Raw genomic sequence first — 19,562 nt, forward strand, 5'->3', positions numbered from 1 at the left:
TTTATTTAATGCATTCTAAATAACATCGGTTCTGTGATTAATAAGAAACTGATTTGAGCTTAGTAACCCAAGTCATAAGAGAAAAGATGTTTAAATTGTTACTTTTAATACAATCTTCTCAAGAACTGTTTTTATTGTGAATCAAAAATTTAACACTTCATGAAAAGTGAAATTCTGATATGCTGCTTACGGGTCAAAGCTGTATAAAAGAGAGGAGACCTATGCATAGCTTCTAAAGGAATGCAGAAAACAAACCAGGGCTTCTGACCTGTCCAATCCTCACCATCTTGTAATGCACCCTGATAGGTATCACCTGGATACAGAACAAACAAAGATGGGATGGCAATTTGGGATTTAGCCAACCAAATTGTATTCTTACTGGCTTCAACCATAATATTAAATGATGATACAACATGACAGAATTTCATGCTGGTTGGGGAATCGACCGGTTAAACAAGGCCCCCGTTGTTTTAGCCAGAGAACCAGAACAAACAGCGAAAAGTCAGCTACCGGAACAAATCCTAAAACACACCCGAACTCAACATCACCAGAGTTCAAGATCAGTACTATCAACATATAAGGAGCCTGAATGGCAAAGAAATGGAGCTAGCTGAGGAATTGCACAAGTACCAGATCAACATAATAGGAATGAATGAAACAAAAAAGACAAAAACTGGTGATATCTTTCTGAACAATAAATACAAAATGTTGTATTCAGGCAATGAGAATCAAGGAAAAGAAGGAGTAGCCATAGTATTCAGCACTAAATATGAGGCTAATCTTGTTGAATGGCAGGCAATTTCAAGTAGAGTGATGTGAGCAAATATCAGAATAAGACTTATTTGTGCCTATGTTCCCACAGAAGGTTCTACTAAAGTAAAAGGTGGAGGAATTTTTTGAGACTTTAGAGAAAGCAACTGACACAATGAGAAAGGAAAAGTTGGTCCTTGTTGGAGATCTAAATGGTAGAGTAGAAAATGACTGTTAGACATACAGAAATATTTGGGGAAAATTTGGAGACAAGAGCAAAGCTAATAATAATGGCAAATACCTGTTGGATTTCTGCTCAGGACATGGACTGGTTATTACTAACACCATGTTCCAACATAAAAATGTGCACAAATTCACATGGAGAAGAGGCAAGGAATAAGAAAAGTCCCATTGACTATATTATTGTTGATAGTGATGTTTTCTTTCTGGTGCAGACATTAGAGTGTACAGAGGATTTGAAGTTGAAAGTGATCATCATTTAGTCTTGAGCAGGATAAACTTGAATTTCATATTGAAAAGAATAACATGTAAGAAAGTTTTAAAGCTAATAAAAGTTGAGCAGCTCTTAGATGTGAACTGTAGACTGAAATACACAAACATTATTCAAGAAAAAATGAAAGAATTTGAGAACAGGAACCAAACCTTGGAGATTCAGTGGCAAGCCATGAAGAAAACATCGATTGATTCAGCAAGAAAGTCATGTGGTGATGTTGCCTGCAAGGATAGAAAAATCAGAACTCCATGGTGAACAAAGGAAGGTAAAGAGGCAGTTAAGGAAAAGAAGAAAGCAAATTGAAAGTTCCTAACAAATAAGTCGGCTTGTGTTCTCTCTTAGAGAATACAGAGACAAATGTAGAAAGCTAAACACTGTGTAAAACTAGCTAAACAAAAATCATGGGAAGACTTTGGTAAGAACATAAAAAATAATACCAGGAAGGTGGTAAAATATTCTGGAAGCTGTTGAAAAAGCCTGGAAATGGAGGAAAGAGGTGCTGTAAAAGGAAATAGAGATGATAAAGGTGACATGAAAACTGGAGAAAAAGATATCCTTGATATATGGAATAATTACTTTAAAAAATTGCTAAATGAAACAAGCAGTGACAGCAGTAAAAAAAACACTCACCAGGCATGCAATTAGGAATACACATCCATACTTGAAGTAGGAAAAAAAAACATCAAAAGCCTGAAATGTGGAACCGCAGAGGAATAGATGATATTCGGCCAGAAATGATCAAGTATGGATATATAAGTATTGCAATGGCTGCACTAAATAATTCAGAAGGCCTGGATAGAGGGATGAATTAAAGATGATTGAACCAGTGCTCTCATAGTAACCATATAGAAAAATGCAAATAAAACCGAATGTGAGAATTATAGAGAAATTTCCCTACTGAGTGTTCCTGGTAAGATTTATGCAAATATACTTGAGAAATGGTTAAGAAAGATTGTGGAAGGGAAGCTGGAATCAGGCCAAATAAAGGCTGTTAGGATCAGATTTTCACTTTATAGCAAGTAGTTGAGAAATTGTGGGAATATAACAAAGATCTGTAATTAAGTTTTGTAGACCTGCAAAAAATATATGATAAGGTGCCAAGAGAAGAGCTATTCAACATGCTATAGCTATATGGCGTAAATGGGACATTATAACAAACAATACTTCGTCTTTATTTGAGTTCTAAGTCAACAGTTAGAAGTGAAAGTAGTACAGGAAGATAGTTTAATGTTAAATCTGATGTCAGCAAGGATGTATATTGCCCCTCTGTTATTCATTATCTATAGGGATCACATTATGAAGGAAATCAGTAATAAACCTGATATCAAAATTGCAGATGTTAATCTCAGCTCTTTACTTTATGCGGATGATGTTATACTTCTAAATAAATCCAGTACAAGTCTGCAAGATTCCCTGACTAAATTGAATAACTGTTGTACTAAATTTGGTATGAAAATCAGCAATAAAAGACAAAGACAATGAAAATAGGCAGAAACATTGAAAATATCAACTGCATTGTGAATGAGGAATCAATAGACAAGAAAAATCATTTCAGATATTTAGACACTTTACAGTGAAGATGGTAAATTAAATATGGAAATAGACAACAGAATCAACAAAGCTGGTATGGTAGGAAGTCAAGTGAATAAATTTATATGGAATAAGAGAGAAATTAGTCAAAACACTAAATTAGCTGTATACAAGACAGTGTTCAAAATAATTTTACCTTATGGATCTGAGAACTGGGTCAGACTTTACCAAAGACTAGGGACTGTAGATATGAGAGTCCTGAAAAAGACTGGGGGCATTAACAGAGAGCATCAATGGCAATATCATATTAAAAACGAGGATATTAGGAAAGAGCTTGACATTGTCAGCATCCAGGAATGCATTAGCAGAGCTAATCTCAGGTGATATGGCCACCTGAGATTTTTCTCTACCAACCTGGCAGGAAAAAGACCCAGAGGAAGATCAAGATATTGGTGGATTGAATAAAGTAAAAAGTGCCTTAAAAGACAGAAATACAAGATCTGGTAATATTGGAGTCTTGACAGGTAAAAGACTGATTTGGAGGAAAATTGTAGATAGGAAGTTAATAATGATGTAAGTTTTTTCATGTATTATGATATCTTGTACAACCCTTGAGGGCACATGTCAGGAATTTGATGATGAGGATGGTCAAACTTATATTATTATTGAAGAATTGCCAACATCCCTTGGTAAATAAAAGAAACACATTCGCCACACAATTATAATCACTCAGGTCTAGCTGACCATGCCTTGGATATCTTGCACAGGATCACATATGGAAAAAACTACTATGCTTCATTACAGCAAAGAAAAACTTGAAGGATTGTTTTAGAATCAGCAGCAAATATAAAAAACTAACCTAATCAAAATAAATATGGTTGTGTTAGTCTTCCCAAGATTTGGAAAACTAAGTCTTAGGCCTTCCACCCAACAGCTAAGGTTGGCCAACAACACCCATGGAAGATACCCTTATAGGATTTAAGCTCAAAATAGTCTCATTTCTTCCAATTATTGTTTTGTGTGTATTATTGCAATTTAATATTGTATTCCTGAAGATGTCTCTGAGACAGAGATGAAATATCAGAATAATTAAACTTGTTTAATTATTTCTCTGTGGTGTATTTCATTAAATTTAATTATTAGCAACCAGATTAGTGAGATCAAAAATTGTTATCAACAAAAGAAATAAGAAACAATCAAAAAGCAAAAGACTATAAATTTACTAAGTCTGGAAAGAAAATGAAGAGGTCTTCCAAAACGAGAAGACAGGTTTGATAATATTGAAATGAGTAAATTTGGATAAATATTACCAGTTAATAACAAAGGCCCTATTAAAATAATGGCTTATTAAAAAAACCATACACCTTCTCAGAAAGAGAACAGAAATGAAAAGATGATCTAGATTTGCAGAATATAATTCTCTGAACTATGTAAAACAATAAGAAAAGGATGACATAAGAAAGTATGAACTTCAGGACAAAGAATTATTAAAATGATGTATTGTAAAAACTACAATAAAAAATTAGTACTCCATTTTCACTTTTAATATCACTAATTAAAAATGAAAATGGAGTAATGATTATAGACAAAGAACAAATTATAAGAAAAATAGAATCTTTCTATTCCAAACTATATGATGGCTCTCAAAACCTAGACCAATATGAAAATCAAAAATGTAACACTCCAAATGAAAGAGAAAGAAATATGCTCTGATCTTTTAAAAGTTATTAAGCAGGTATTTACTTCTTACTTCTTTTTATGCAACTCTCACCAATAGAAGTTTGTAAGCTCACAATACATTAGTAAAGTGGATGAGGCTAAGGAATTTTTTTCTATTTTTAGTAATTTTCTGTTTTTTTGTATTTTTATTTATTATTTATTATAAATTTATAAGAAATTTATTATATTTTATTTATTATTTTTAGGAAGGATAGAGAGAGGAGATGAGAGGGCATGCTGCTAATGATATTGGATGACATGAATACAGTTAGAGTTGAGACCTACGATTGTAGTACTACTAACAGAATTTCATGTGGCAGTGAGTCTGAAGCTATCTAGTGTGAGGTGGAATCTAACAAGATCAATTACATAGTGAGGTGTTATTGCAGACCTGGTGAATCGGTTGCTAGTGATGAAGAAATGCATCACCAAATAGAAAATCATTCAAATATTGATTGCGTAGCGGTGGATTCTCATGAGAAGCATGAAATGAATTTATTGAGCTGTTGCAGGACAACTTCCTCAAGTAGCATGTGACAGAAAGAACTCGAGGTCAAAGAGTGTTAGATTTGATTATAGTGTCAGAGGGCATTTCAGTTAAAGATGTAACTTTCTGCCTCTGGTTGGTGACAGTGATCATGCCATACTCACTTTGAAAGTAACTTAGCAGGAAATTATGACCAACTGAGGAGTATACTGAGTTCAGTGGAATGGGATCGGTTGTTGGTTGGGAAGAATATCAACAGTGCATGGGAAGCATTTAAACAATACTTAAATGATGCGATATCAGAATGTGTCCCAAAAGTTTGAAGAATAAATAGGATAGTAGTGCATGAGGATGATGTCCGTCATGAAAATTATAAGCAACAGGCTAGAATAGTCACAACTGTTATATGGAAAGCAAAGTCTGATTATGAAAAAAAACTGGCTCTGCGTGTTAAAAACAACCCACAAGAATTCTGTCAATATGCTGCAAGTAAAAGAAAGAATGAATATGAAAAAATAATTCGCCTAAATGCAGATGGTGTGAGGGTAACAGATGCAGAAGAGGTTGTTCAACTAATCATTGCACATTTTGTTAAAGGCTATCAACTTGGTGTATGCAACATTGAGCTCACTGCTACCTCTTCACTGGCTGAAGAAACTCAGGTGTATGAGGACGAGGTATTAGAGCTGTTGCACAAATTGAATAAGAATTCAGCAATAGGGACTGATGGGAATAGTGGAGAAAGTGCAAAGGAGAGTATTAAATATGATATCAGGATTACGAAATATTGATTATGAACACAAAGTGAGAATTTGTAGACTGCATACACTAGTAAACAGGAGAAAGAGGGATAATATAATTGAGACATACAAACTTCTGAAAGGGTCATACAGGATTTCAGTAGATGGAATTTTTCAATTTTATGGAGGGTTGGGAAAGGACAAGAGGGCATCCTTGGAAGCTGAGAATGAATTCCGCTAAGAAGGGGTGAGGGCTAGATTTTGGAATGAAATCACATCATCTAATGGCAATCAAATGAAATAGATTGCCATTGGATGCTGTGAGTACAAGCAGTGTGAATGAATTCAAGAGTAAATATGACAGCTGGTACATGTAGTATGTGGCCTCCCTTGATGAGCCCCTGTCTCTCTTAATAATAATAATTTACAAAATCTGAAAATCCTGCTATAGAGATCAAAAATGGAACTATAAGCCACTTGGGGCCTTCGATAAACAGGTCAATGGTCTCACACCTAAGCAAGAGCAGATATGATAACCATGTGGAAAATCTGGCTATTAAAACACTGAAGACTATAATACAATAACTGGTTCAAAGTTGAAAACATCAAAAATAAAATAAAAACATAAAAAATCATTAAAAATTAGCAGTATCTAAACTGAAGTTAGCATACTGTTGCAGTTAACATATCAGTTGCAGTTAAATTATGTAATTTTATAACTTATTGTTAGAGCAAAATGGAAAGTTACCTGTTCATCTTCTGTCCATTTTTTATCAATCCCAGGTGGAATGGGATTTTTAACTAGTGCTTGCAATGCCCTGCCAGTATCATAATTACTTTCATGAAGCTATAATAAGACAAAATTTAAAATCAAATAATTCAGAAATACCAGAAACACCATTATAAAAATAACTTTATATAAATTTAATAAGAGAACAACAAATGCACAAGCCTAAGATAACAAATGTATTTGTTTCAATCATATCAGCAATAATAAAGTGTAATGCAATTTGATCACACAACAAGTTGAAATTAAAATATGCTTTATTTCTTTTTTATTTTTAAAAAATGTTGACAGACTGTAAAAAAAAACAATTTTTTACTATCAACTTGTTCTATGTGATTGAAGCAATATGTTTTTTAATAATGTCCTCATACTAGAAGCCTTTGAAATATGTCAGCAATATTTATTTTTAATTATTAAGATATGTTTTAAGTTGGAAAAATTGTATATATGACAAGTGCTGGATTTACAGATGCATCTATAATTTTATGACATTCAGATCAGTGACAGTTTTTGAGAAACTAATAAAATATTTTTGACTAACTTTCTATGGTGTGAGATGAACTGCCCTGATAACTGTCCTAGTGTATGCCACAAAATCACATTAAAGGACGGGCACATATGCATGCAAGCACAAAATAATCTCTTTAACCATGCTGTGAAAAATATACGATGAAATTAACTATATGATAGCCAGCCTAGTTGTCTGAGTGTTTAGCATATCCACTCTCCAGCCAAAAGGCTGCAGGTTCGAATCCTGCCGTGGGCATGGACGTTTGCAATTGTCTGTGAAAATACTAGTGATGGTCAGCAGTAGATGACATTGGTGTAGATGATGAAAGTAGTTGCGGTTGGTGGAGACACACGATGAGTTGTAGAGTAGGTGCCCTTCCTCGATGAGTCTTTGGACTCCCTGGAGGTGTTATGTAATAATAATGGTGGTCTGGAACTTGATGTGTTGCATGACTGAGGTATGCCTGTGCTTTTAATTTTCAATTTTTCTTGCTAGCAAAGAATGAGCATAGGAACCTATTGTATTAAGAAAACAAATTGTTTCTATTGCTATACTAACGCTACATGCTTTCCATTGCTAGATATTTGTTCTAGCATAAGATTTAAATCCATACTTATATACAGTTCCTTCATTACTGTGCTTATAATCATCACAACATCAAATTCCTGATATGTACTCTGGAAGAGGGGAGGGGAGAGAATTCAAGATATAGTGCTAAATGAAAAGTTTAAATTATTACATTTCCTATCAACTATTTTCCTCTCAAACTGTTAAGCTGTCAAATCTTATATTTCAATCTACTAGGTCAACACCTCTAGTTACATGAATCTATTCTTGCCATTCTGGCAAACATGCACCTATTCTGTTAACATTTCCAAACTGACAATTCTTTTCAAATGACATACCCTCTCGCCTCACACGTCCCTGAATATTGTTAATATTAAAGAGTGTGTGTGAGGAAAAATGAAGCTAATATCTTCATTTTTAATATGATTCTGGCCACTGATTTCATCCATTCACTCCAATAATTTTTCTGACAACTCTCATATCAGTGATTCTAGTCTTTGAACAAGTTTTATTTCTAACCCAGCACTCAGATTAATAAGTGAAAATTCTTTTTAATATGGTCTTGTATATAGCTACTTTGGTATTTTCACTAATTATCTAATTCAATAAAAATTTAATCAAATGAGTGCACACTATGCGATCTAATCTTATATGTTGTGTATTGCTTATTTAATCTGCCATCTTCACTAAAACTTGTATTTAATAGCTGAAGTATTTTACTTGTTCAATAGATTTTCCATTGAGAATACAACAGATATTCTAAATGTTCTTAGGTATTTTCAGAATCTTTGTCTTTTTAATACTGATTTTCATGCAGAATTTGTTATAGTTATTCAATTTAGTTAAGGAATCCTGTACACTTACACTGGATCTATTTAAGAGTATAACATCATCTGTATGAAGTAAAGAACTCAGATTAACATCTTCAATTTTGATATCAGGCTTAATATAACTTTCTTTCATGTAAACCAAACAGAATATGAATAATGCAGAGAGTGTGCAACATCATCTTACACCTGTTATATCAAACCATCTTCCATTATCTCCTTCAATTCTAAATGCTGACTTACAACTTAAATACAGACTCTGAACTACTCTATACAATGTCTTGTTTAAACCATATACTTTTAATGTTTTGAACAGCTATTCTCTTGGTATATTCCTTGTTATATTCCAATGATTCTCAGCTATTTAAAAAGTAAAAATGTGATTCTGCCAACCTCTATTTGGCCTGCACTCAGCTTGTTCTTCTTTAAGGTAAAATTTAATTTATGCAAGTATGCTTGCATAAATTTTACCCTGGAATGCTTAATAAGAAAATTCCTATGTAATTCTCATCATGTCCCCACTCCTCTTTTTTCTTTTTCTTTCCCAACATCGGTATACTATCAGAGCTCTACATAAATCAATCAGTATTCAAACCTCTGACCAGGCCTTCTGAATTATGGAACTAAGTCACCATGAAACTTTTATACTTCCATATTTGAGCATTTTCAATAAAAGATCATTTACTCCAGCTGCCTTTCCAGATTTCCGTTTTTAATGGTTTTATTATTATTAATTAGACCTCCAGGGAATCAAGGACTGGTCTCTCTGAAGGCCATGCATTACCCACACCAGCTGTTATAACTTCTCTTAAAGTTAGTCACACTAGATGCCATCACCTTCAACAAGCACATGGCTCCACTTACTCATGATTCTGTGAGAGAGAAATCTAATATCACCCTTTCTTAACCACACACAAACTTAACTTCCACATACCGTCCATATGATGAAAAATTTCATCAGCCAATATCCAACTCAAGTTTAGAGAATTCTATCATAAGACATAACCAAAACATCTGCACTGGGGTAAACATTTGTGCATAAAATGCATGTCTGGATGCTGAGGTAGTAGCACTACCAGAATAGAAACTCTGTGGGCTAACAACCTGCAAGTCTCCAAAAATTTAAATATTGCTTTCAAGTCAGATAAATGCAGAAATCGGACAGACTCCTTTGTATCGACTAAAGCAACATTCAATCAAACAGGAAAACTAGCACAATTAAGAAAGAAGATGGAAAAATATGAAACTGAATATTGGGCATTAGTAAAGTAAAACAGAATGGTATTGGTAGAATAAATTTTCCCAATGGGAATGTGTTTCTTGATTTAGGGATGCTTAATATAACTGATTTCCACGCGGTTAGCCTAGTGGTTGTGTGCTTCGCAACCATATGCTTGAGGAAGGAGTGTCCTAGGTTCGATTCCTGTCAGTGACGTGAGGAGCTGAAGGATCTTCCTCAACCATAGCCAAGTTAGCCGGTCTTGGGCATGGACAGCAGGGTTTTTTCCACAGTTTATCCTGGGGTTTTTTCATCCCGCAAAGCAGGCAAACCGGCCTTGAAAACTCAACACTACGGGACATAGGATACACCAGGGCATAGGGCTGACCACCTTATCCTGTGAACAGTTTGAGGTCCGATGATTAATAAATCCTCGACACCACAAGGTAAAAGAGAGTAAAAAGAAGATAAGATCAGATGAGATAATATAACTGATATACATCAATATGAAGTTGGAATTCTCATGAGCAAAAGATTTAGTAAAGCAATGATTGGGTGGGAACCAATTTCAGAACAAATAACAGCAAATCTTAAAACTAAATTTGGAAGGCTAAGTGTTGTATTGTGCTATGCCCCAACTGAGAATGCATCCTTGGAAGAAAAAGAAAGGTTTTACAGTTTGCTTGATAAGACCTTGATGATGACACACGGTAACAAGAGCATACTTCTCATGTAATGGATAAGCATGGTTTGGGAGAAAGAAATGTAATTGGTGAACTGTTGGTGGAACTGTGTGGCAAATATAGCTTAGTAGTAGATGGCATAATTCTTTCAACATAAGAGAATACATAAAGTAACCTGGGTGTCACAAGATGGCAAAACACAGAATCAAATAAATCATACTAGGTTCAAGAAAATGTTATTAGTTGTCCAAAATAAAAGAAGTACTGATATTGGCTCAGTTCAACGCCTAACAATGGAATCTATGCAGTTATATATTTGAAAAAATCATCAAGGGTTAATCATGAGTTTAAAATCAAATTAATAGAAAATATGGATAGCAATTTTGAAGGAAGAGAAGAAATAAAGAATGATGATATAGAGGCTAAATGGAAAAAAGGTGAAAATAGTCCTTAATATAATGATACAACAGAACATGCTTTAGGATATGCTAAAAGAAAGAAAGAAGAATGATTATCAGTGGAAACTTGGAGACTGGTGGATAAAAGGAAAAAATTAAGCTGAAATTATGTGAAAGAAATACTGACCAAAAGGAAAATTAACTTAAAGATAAATATAAAATTTTAAATAAAAAAAGGTAAGCGAAGTGCTAGAAAAGATAAATGGCACTGGTTGAAATAAGTGGCATTGAGGGCACAACTCCAAAATGCTACTATGATTGTGCCTAATAACGCATCTCATGCTGCATTGGCTGTCATACAGAATAATCAGAGCCGCGTTCAGGACTTAGGCACAGGGTCCTGTTCGAGAAGTATATTACAGTCTCCATCAAAAGTCAGTGATACCGTGAATGAGCAACACAGAATGTATAAGATTAATCTTAGAAAGGAATTTTACATAGGTATATGGAATGTCTGGGGTTTACAGATGGGTACTCTTCAGATTGTCTGTAAAGAGATGGATAGGTATAAAATTAACATCTTGGGAATTACAGAGACCAGATGGAATGGGAGAAGGTCACTTCAAAAGACAGGATGGTAAGCTAGTTATTTACTCAGGTGGTGACTCAAAACATCATGAGGTAGCTGTGATACCGAAGACAACTCAGGCAAGAAGCTTTCTTGGTTATAACCCCATTAATAATAGGATACTCTCCATTAGACTTAAGGCTCAGTCTACCAATGTATCAATTGTGGTAGTTTATGCACCCCACACGGATAGGCCTGAAGAAGAGAGTGAAGAATTCTATGAAAACTTACAAACTGTTTTGGCCTGCCTACCAAGGAGAGACATACTGTACATCTTAGGAGACTTAAATGCAAAAGTGGGAAAGAGTATGAGAGTCAGGCTGGAGTGTGGCATGTTTGGTCTGGGTGAACGTAACACCCATGGTGAAAGACTGTTGGAATTTGCCCGTGCTAACAGATTAGTTATTACCAATACCTGCTTCCAGAAACATCCACGACGGACCTATACTTGGACATCCAACATTGATAGGTCAAGGCACCAGATTGATTACATCCTGGCTCTCCAGCGGTGGAAGACAAGTATCTCTGATGTGCATACTTGTCCTGGAGCAGATTGTGGTACAGACCATCAGCTGGTAAGAGCCAAAGTAAGACTAAGACTCCGAAAACTTCCAGGTCAGGCACATTCCACTAGATTGGATGTTAGAGTAATTCCTAGTGGATTCACAGAAGAAACATCAACTCGGCTGGATGATTTTTTGGAGACCAATGAGGAAATCTCACCAGAAATGCTTTGGGAAGGAGTCAAGATGATAATACAGGATACAGCGAAGACGTATCTCAGCCCAATAAGAAAACCAAGAGACCCATGGATATCAGATTCAACATGGGAACTAATCAAAAGAAGGCGGTTGGAAAAACAAAGAGACACAAGGACCAAACAATACAAGAGATTACATAGAGAAATCAGAAGAGCGATCAAGCAGGATAAGGAAAAGTTCTATACTAATAAATGTGAAGAAATAGAGTTCCAGATGAGAAGGCATAATTATAAAAGGATGTTTTATTTAGTTCGTGACTTAAAGCACAAGTTCAAGCCTAAATTGAATGTCATCAAAGACAGGAATGGATCATTACTAACAGAAGAGTTGGAAATCAAAAACAGATGGAAAGAATACTGTGAGGAACTGTACAGCAGAGTGGATAAAGAAAATGTGGAGTCCTCCCACCAAGAAAATTTTGATTTGGAACCTCCTCCACTTAGGCATGAAGTTGAAAGAGCGGTTAAGCAGCTCAACAGCAATAAGGCCCCAGGTGCAGATGAAATCCCAGCAGAGTTAATTAAGGCCACAAGGGATGGAGGGATAAGAGTGCTTCATAGATTGATTACAAAGATATGGGAGACAGGATCATGGTCTAGAGACTGGAAGAAGTCAGTTTTCATAAGAAAGGTGATATGAAGGCATGCAAGAATCATAGAACTATTAGTTTGATATCTCATGCAAGCAAAATTTTATTAAAGATCATGCATCTTTATGATCAGATCCTTTGCCTTAGACAGATCATAGAAAAATATAAAGAATTCAAACTCCCTCTGGTAATGTGTTTCTTAGACTACTCTAAAGCTTTTGACTGTACTGAGCATGCAAAACTGGGAAGTAATGAAAAGAATGGGTTTTCCTCAACACACTATCAGGTTGATAGCCAACTTGTATAAGGAGCAAGAAGCCACAGCAAGAAGAGGTGTTGGATTGAATGACTGTTCAAGTTGGAAAAGGAGTTAGACAAGTGAGGAGAAAGTAAACAAGGATGTTTACTTTCTCCTCACTTGTTTAATATATATGCAGAGGACATCATGCGTGAAGCATTGGATGAGCTCAGGACAGGAATTACGATAGGAGGTAGATTGATCAGTAATCTGAGGTATGCTGATGATACAGTACTCCTTTGTAATGACATGGAAGAACTAGGACTAATTCTTGACAAAGTTAACAAGATCAGTAATAACAGAGGACTTCAACTCAATTCTAGCAAGACAAAGATCATGGTTCTCAAAGGAAAAACAAACAGCAAACATAGAAGCGCTTGAGAAACAAATGTATCTTAATGGAGAAAGAATTGAGGAAGTCAGCAAGTTTGAGTACCTGGGATCCATTATTAATGTGAAGAATTGCTGTTCAGAAGATGTCAGAAAAAGGTTAGGAATGGCTAAAACAACAGTCAGAGACCTGTCTAAAATCTGGAAGAATGGATCTGTCTCCATGGGAACAAAGTTGAGGATTTTAGATGCAGTTGTTTTTCCAACAGCGACTTATGGATGCGAGACTTGGAACCTAAAGAAGTCAGATAAGAAATTGATATCTGCTTTTGAGATGTGGTGTTACAGAAGGCTGTTGAGGATATCATACACTGAAAGGCATACAAATGAATGGGTGTTAGAAAAGATTAGTAGAACTTTAAGGCTCCTTAAGGATATGGACAGAAGAAAGTTAAAATATTTTGGACACATAGAAAGGATGGAAGGAGGACTTCTCAGAACAGTAATAGAAGGTAAAGTTCCTGGAAAAAGAGGCAGGGGTAGACCATCAATGAGATGGATGGATGGTGTGTGTGGAGTGACTGATCTTCAGAGAGCTGAGGATGCCAGAAGGGCAAATAACAGGACTACATGGCGAGGCCTAGTGTGGAACATCATCGAGCATCGGAGTGACCATATGGCATCTGTAGATGCCCAGTGAACACAGAGAGCACAACAAGCTGCAGACAAGTATAATAGTAGAGAGTTACGCAGTATTATAAGAAGACTTTCTGAAGAAGCCATACAAAAGAATGCCCCAGTGAAGGATCTCAAAAAAAATTCTAGTGTCAACAGAAGAATAAGTGGAAAGGCAAAAACAACATTTTAGTCAAATCTTGAACAACAGCAGAGATAGAATACAAACAGAAATAAAAAAAGGAGTATATGAATTAAAAATTGATATTATCCCACCATCCAAATTAGAGATAAAAAAGGCTATTAAAGAAATGAAAGACAGGAAAACGGAAGGACGTGATGGTAACATGGCAGGAGTTTTAAAATCTGACACTACAACTATCGCAGATATGCTCTATCCACTATTCTAAGATCGAGTTTGTGGGAAAAAAGCCTTTCGATTCCGGATGCTAGAGATTGTGTGGAATACACTTCAAAACAAAGGAATGCAACAGAAGATAATAAACCTCATAAAGGAAGGATATAACAAATTTTGATGCCAGGTGCTGAATGATGGATATGTGTCACTTTCAAACTGTATCTAAGTATGTCTGCTATCTCCCTTGTTTTTTCTACTGGTACTAGATCATGTTCTAGAACAAATAACAATAAAACATGTCAATCATGGAAAATAAATAAAACTTCTGTGTAATCTAGATCAGAGTTTTTTAAACTGTGGGTCGCGACCCCAAATGGGGTCGCATAACCGAATGTGGGGGACGTGAAAAATTTGGCAACAGTAAAAGGTTTCTGAACGTGCAACGACCAAAAATGAATTCAGATTCAAGGCTATTGTTTGCAATTCTTTATGTAAATAGTAAATTTATATGTATACCAAAGAATTGTTTTAAAATAAATTTCGTTATGATTTATTATCAGTAAATGTTTGATTTATATACCCAGGGTCATGTAAAAATTTCTTGGGTGAAAAGGGGTCCCGAGTGGAAAAAGTTTAAGAAGTGCTGATCTAGACTATGCAGATGATGTATGTCTAACTGCTCATAGAAATGCAGATATCCAAAATAAACTAAAACCACATCACAAGAAGAACTGCTGAAAGTTGGTTGAAAATAAACAGTAACATCATCATCATCATCAAATTCCTGCCATGTACCCACAAGGGGTGTAAAGGATATGATAGTACTACATGAAAAAATTATATCATTACTAACTTCCTTTCTACAATTTTCCTCCAAATCAGTCTGTTACTTGTCAAGACTCCAACATTATCAGATCTTATATATCTATCGTCTAAGGCACTTTGTACCGTATCAATCCACCTATATCTTGATCTTCCTCTGGGTCGTTTTGCTGCCAACCTGGCAGAGAACACTTGTTTTGCTAATCTTTCCTCGCCCATTCTGTTTAGGTGATCATACCACCTGAGATTAGCTCTGCTAACGCATTCCTGAATGCTGACAATATCAAGTTCTTTTCCTAATATCCTCGTTTTTAATATGATATTGCCATTGATGCCATCTGTTCACGCCTATAATCTTTCTCAGGACTCTCTTATCTGCGGTCTCTAGTCTCTGGTCAAGTGTTTTACTTCTGACCCAGCTCTCAGATCCATAAGTTAAAACTGGTTTGAACACTGTCTTGTATAGCTAATTTAGTGTTCCAACTAATTTCTCTCTTATTCCATATGAATTTATTCAATTGACTTCCCACCATACCAGCTTTGCTGATTCCGTTGTCAATTTCTGTATTTAATTTACCATCTTCACTAAAAATCGTGCCTAAGTAGCTGAAATGTTTTACTTGTTCCACAGGTTCTCCATTCACAACACAGTTGACATTTTCAATGATTCTGCCAATTTTCATTGTCTTTGTCTTTTTATTGCTGACCTTCATACCATATCTATTACAACAGCTATTCAATTCAATTTAGTCAGAGAATCTTGCAGACTTGTAGCGGATTTATTTAGAAGTATAACATCATCCGCATAAAGCAAAGAGCTGACATTAACATCTCCAATTTTGATATCATGTTAAATACCACTTTCCTTCATAATGTGATCCATATAGATAATGAATAACAGAGGGGATAACGTACATCCTTGTCTCACACCAGATTTAACATTAAACCATCTTCCTGTACTTACTTCAATTCTAACTGCTGACTTACAACTCAAATAAAGAATAAGTATTGCTTGATATAATGCCCCATTGACACCATATAACTGCAGCGTATTAAATAGCTTCTCTCTTAGCACCTTGTCATATGCCTTTTCCAAATCGACAAAACTTAAATACAGATCTTTGTTATATTCCCATGCTTTCTCGACTATTTGTCGTAAAGTGAAGATCTGATCCTGACAGCCTCTATTTGGCCTGAATCCAGCTTGTTCTTCACCAAGCTTTTCTTCCACATTTCTTCTCAACCGTTTCTCAAGTATACTTGCATAGATCTTGCCAGGAACACTCAGTAGGGAAATACCTCTGTAATTCTCACATTCAGTTTTATTTCCCTTTTTATATATGGGTACTATGAGAGCTCTACTCCAATCATCGCGAATTCGGCCCTATGTCCAGGCTTTCTGAACTATGCAGTGCAGCCACTGTAAGACTCTTATTTCACCATACTTCAGCGTTTTTGGTCAAATATCGTCTACTCCTGCTGCCTTTCCACATTTCAAGCCTTTGATGGCTTTTTCTACTTCAAGTATGGATATGTATTCCTGACTGCATGGCTGGTCAGTGTTTTTTACCACTGTGCTGTCATCACTGCTTGTTTCATTTAGCAGTTTTTCAAAATAATTACTCCATACTTCAAGGATATCTTTTTCTCCAGTTTTCATGTCACCTTTGTCATCTCTAACTCCTTTTACAGCACTCTTTCCTCCATTCCTAAGCTTCTTCAACAACCTCCAGAATATTTTGCCACCTTCTTGATATTTATTTTCTATATTCTTGCCAAAGTCCTCCCATGACTTTTGTTTAGCTAGTTTTACACAGTGTTTAGCATTCTTGCATTTGTCTCTATATTCTCTAAGAGTAAAAGCTGACTTATTTGCCAGGAACTTTTGATATGCTTTCTTCTTTTCCTTCACTGCCTCTTTAACTTCCTGTGTCCACCAGGGAGTTCTGATTTTTTTATCCTTGCACACAACCTCACCACATGCCTCTCTGGCAGAATCAATCAATGTTTTCTTCAGAGTTTGCCATTGAATCTCCAAGGTTTGATTCCTGTTCTCGAACACTTTCATTTTTTCTTCAATAATCTTTGTGTATTTTAGTCTACAGTTCACATCTGAGAGCTGCTCAACTTTTATTCGCTTTAAAACTTTCTTACATGTTATTCTTTTCAATATGAAATTCAATTTTATCCTGCTCAAGACTAAATAGTGATCACTTCCAATTTCAAATCCTCTGTACACTCTGGTGTCCTGCACCAGGGAGAAAACATCACTATCAACAATAACATAGTCAATGAGACTTTTCTTATTCCTAGCCTCTTCTCTCCATGTGAATTTGTGCACATTTTTATGTTGGAACATGGTGTTAGTAATAACCAGTCCATGTCCTGAGCAAAAATCCAACAGATATTTGCCATTATTATTAGCTTTGCTCTTTTCTCCAAATTTTCCCAAAATATTTTTGTATGTCTCACAATCATTTCCTACTCTGCTATTTAGATCCCCAACAAAGACCAACTTTTCCTTTTTCATTGTGTCAGTTGCTTTTTCTAAAGCCTCAAAAAATTCCTCCACTTCTACCTTGGTAGAACCTTCTGTGTGACCATAGGCACAAATAAGTCTCATTGTCCAGTTCCCCATTCTCATATTTGCCCACATTACTCTACTTGAGAGTGACTGCCATTCAAGAAGATTAGCCTCGTATTTTGTGTTGAATACTATGGCTACTCCTTCTTTTCCTTGATTGTCATTGCCTGAATATAACATTTTGTATTTATTGCTCAGAAAGATCTCACCAGTTTTGGTCTTTTTTTGTTTCAGTCACCCCTATTATGTCGATCTGGTACTTATCTAATTCCTCAGCTAGCTCCATTTCTTTGCCATTCAGGCTTCTTATGTTGATAGTACCGATCTTTAACTCTGGTGATGTTGATTTGGGGTTTGTTTTCAGATTTGTTCCAGTAGCTGACTTATCGCTGTTTGCCCTGGTTCCCTGGCGAAAACAATGGGGGCCTTGTTTAACCGAGCGACGCCCCAGCCGGCATGGAATTTTTGTCATGTTATATATAACATCATTTTTTATTTTGGTTTAACCAATAAGAATACAATTTGGTCGGCTAAATCCCAAATTGCCAGCCCATCCTCGTTCGTTCAGTATCCAAGTAGATACCCAACAGGGTGCACCACGAGAAGTTGAGGATTGGACATTAGGTCAGAAGCCCTGGTCGGTTCTCCACATTCCTTTAAAGGCTATGTGGAGGTCTCCTCTCAGTTATACAGCTTTAACCCTTAAGCACCCCATTTGAGTAACAAGGTGTTATAAATTATTCTGTCTTTCTATTACCATGCATTGTCTGTTTTTTCTTACTTAAAACTTAACGAGATGCTGTAAATGATCGAATGCCTTAACTATCGAGTGCCACTTCACTCCCCTTCAAGCAAGTCCTCTACTGGCCAATGTTTTTACAACTGCAACTACTCGTTTTAACACTGCCTTCCAGTACTTAATTTCTTCTTTCAGTTGCTGAGTTATTTGTAAGTCAATTCTCCCTGCAAAATTTGCTCTTTTTTTCAGAGCTATCAGACAGTTCATGTGGATAGTTGCTTTCTTGTGATGACTCACTCATGCTTCTGCATTTTTCCAGTCATTAAATCCACTGACAAAGTGACTATTGTCAGCTTCCCTCCACCAAAAAGGCAACAAGGTGCACTGAAGATCTTTCCGGTATTAGAAGAGTAAACAAGAAAATCTCTTATTATTTTTTGCCATTAATCAGATTCCTCTCAATGAGTTTCTTAGAAACATGTCTTACTTTGTCAGGATAAGCTCTTTTGTGATTTTCAAAGATCACTGTCTAAATTTTGTGGAAACCCGTTGAACTGCGATATACTCGCGTGTTACGCCATTTAGAATCCACTCAGCTTGGTCATTACTCACTATCACCTGTGCTGCCAAATTGTTGGGATTTGGCAGCAAAGATATCCTTTATCTGGTTAAATCCTTTATTATGTGTAGGCACATAATTTGAAACAGATTCAATTTCCGTCTCCTCAACCACTTCTTGTTCTTTTTCAAAATCACAATTACTATTAGCAGATACTAATAGTAATTGTGATATAATACTATAATACTAATACTATAAGAATAGTAACTATCATGTGGATAGTTGCTTTCTTGTGATGACTCACTCATGCTTCTGCATTTTTCCAGTCATTAAATCCACTGACAAAGTGACTATTGTCAGCTTCCCTCCACCAAAAAGGCAACAAGGTGCACTGAAGATCTTTCCGGTATTAGAAGAGTAAACAAGAAAATCTCTTATTATTTTTTGCCATTAATCAGATTCCTCTCAATGAGTTTCTTAGAAACAT

At 35.7% G+C, this 19,562-nt stretch overlaps 1 protein-coding gene across 5 annotated transcripts in view; it reads right to left on the reverse strand.

Moving 5' to 3' along the window:
• Gug (arginine-glutamic acid dipeptide repeats grunge) overlaps positions 1-19,562 on the reverse strand; it is a 565,908-nt gene that overhangs the window by 198,855 nt on the left and 347,491 nt on the right. For all 5 annotated transcript variants that reach the window (XM_090408198.1, XM_090408202.1, XM_090408199.1 and 2 more), the window contains one exon: positions 6,489-6,587. In XM_090408198.1, the coding sequence (XP_090264324.1) occupies positions 6,489-6,587 (99 nt within the window). The remainder of the gene's footprint in view (positions 1-6,488; positions 6,588-19,562) is intronic.

The sequence above is a fragment of the Typopeltis vanoorti genome, chromosome 18 (genome assembly GCF_054136105.1).
Source record: "Typopeltis vanoorti isolate ZY-2024b chromosome 18, IOZ_Tvanoo_1.0, whole genome shotgun sequence".
Classification (NCBI taxonomy): domain Eukaryota; kingdom Metazoa; phylum Arthropoda; class Arachnida; order Uropygi; family Thelyphonidae; genus Typopeltis; species Typopeltis vanoorti.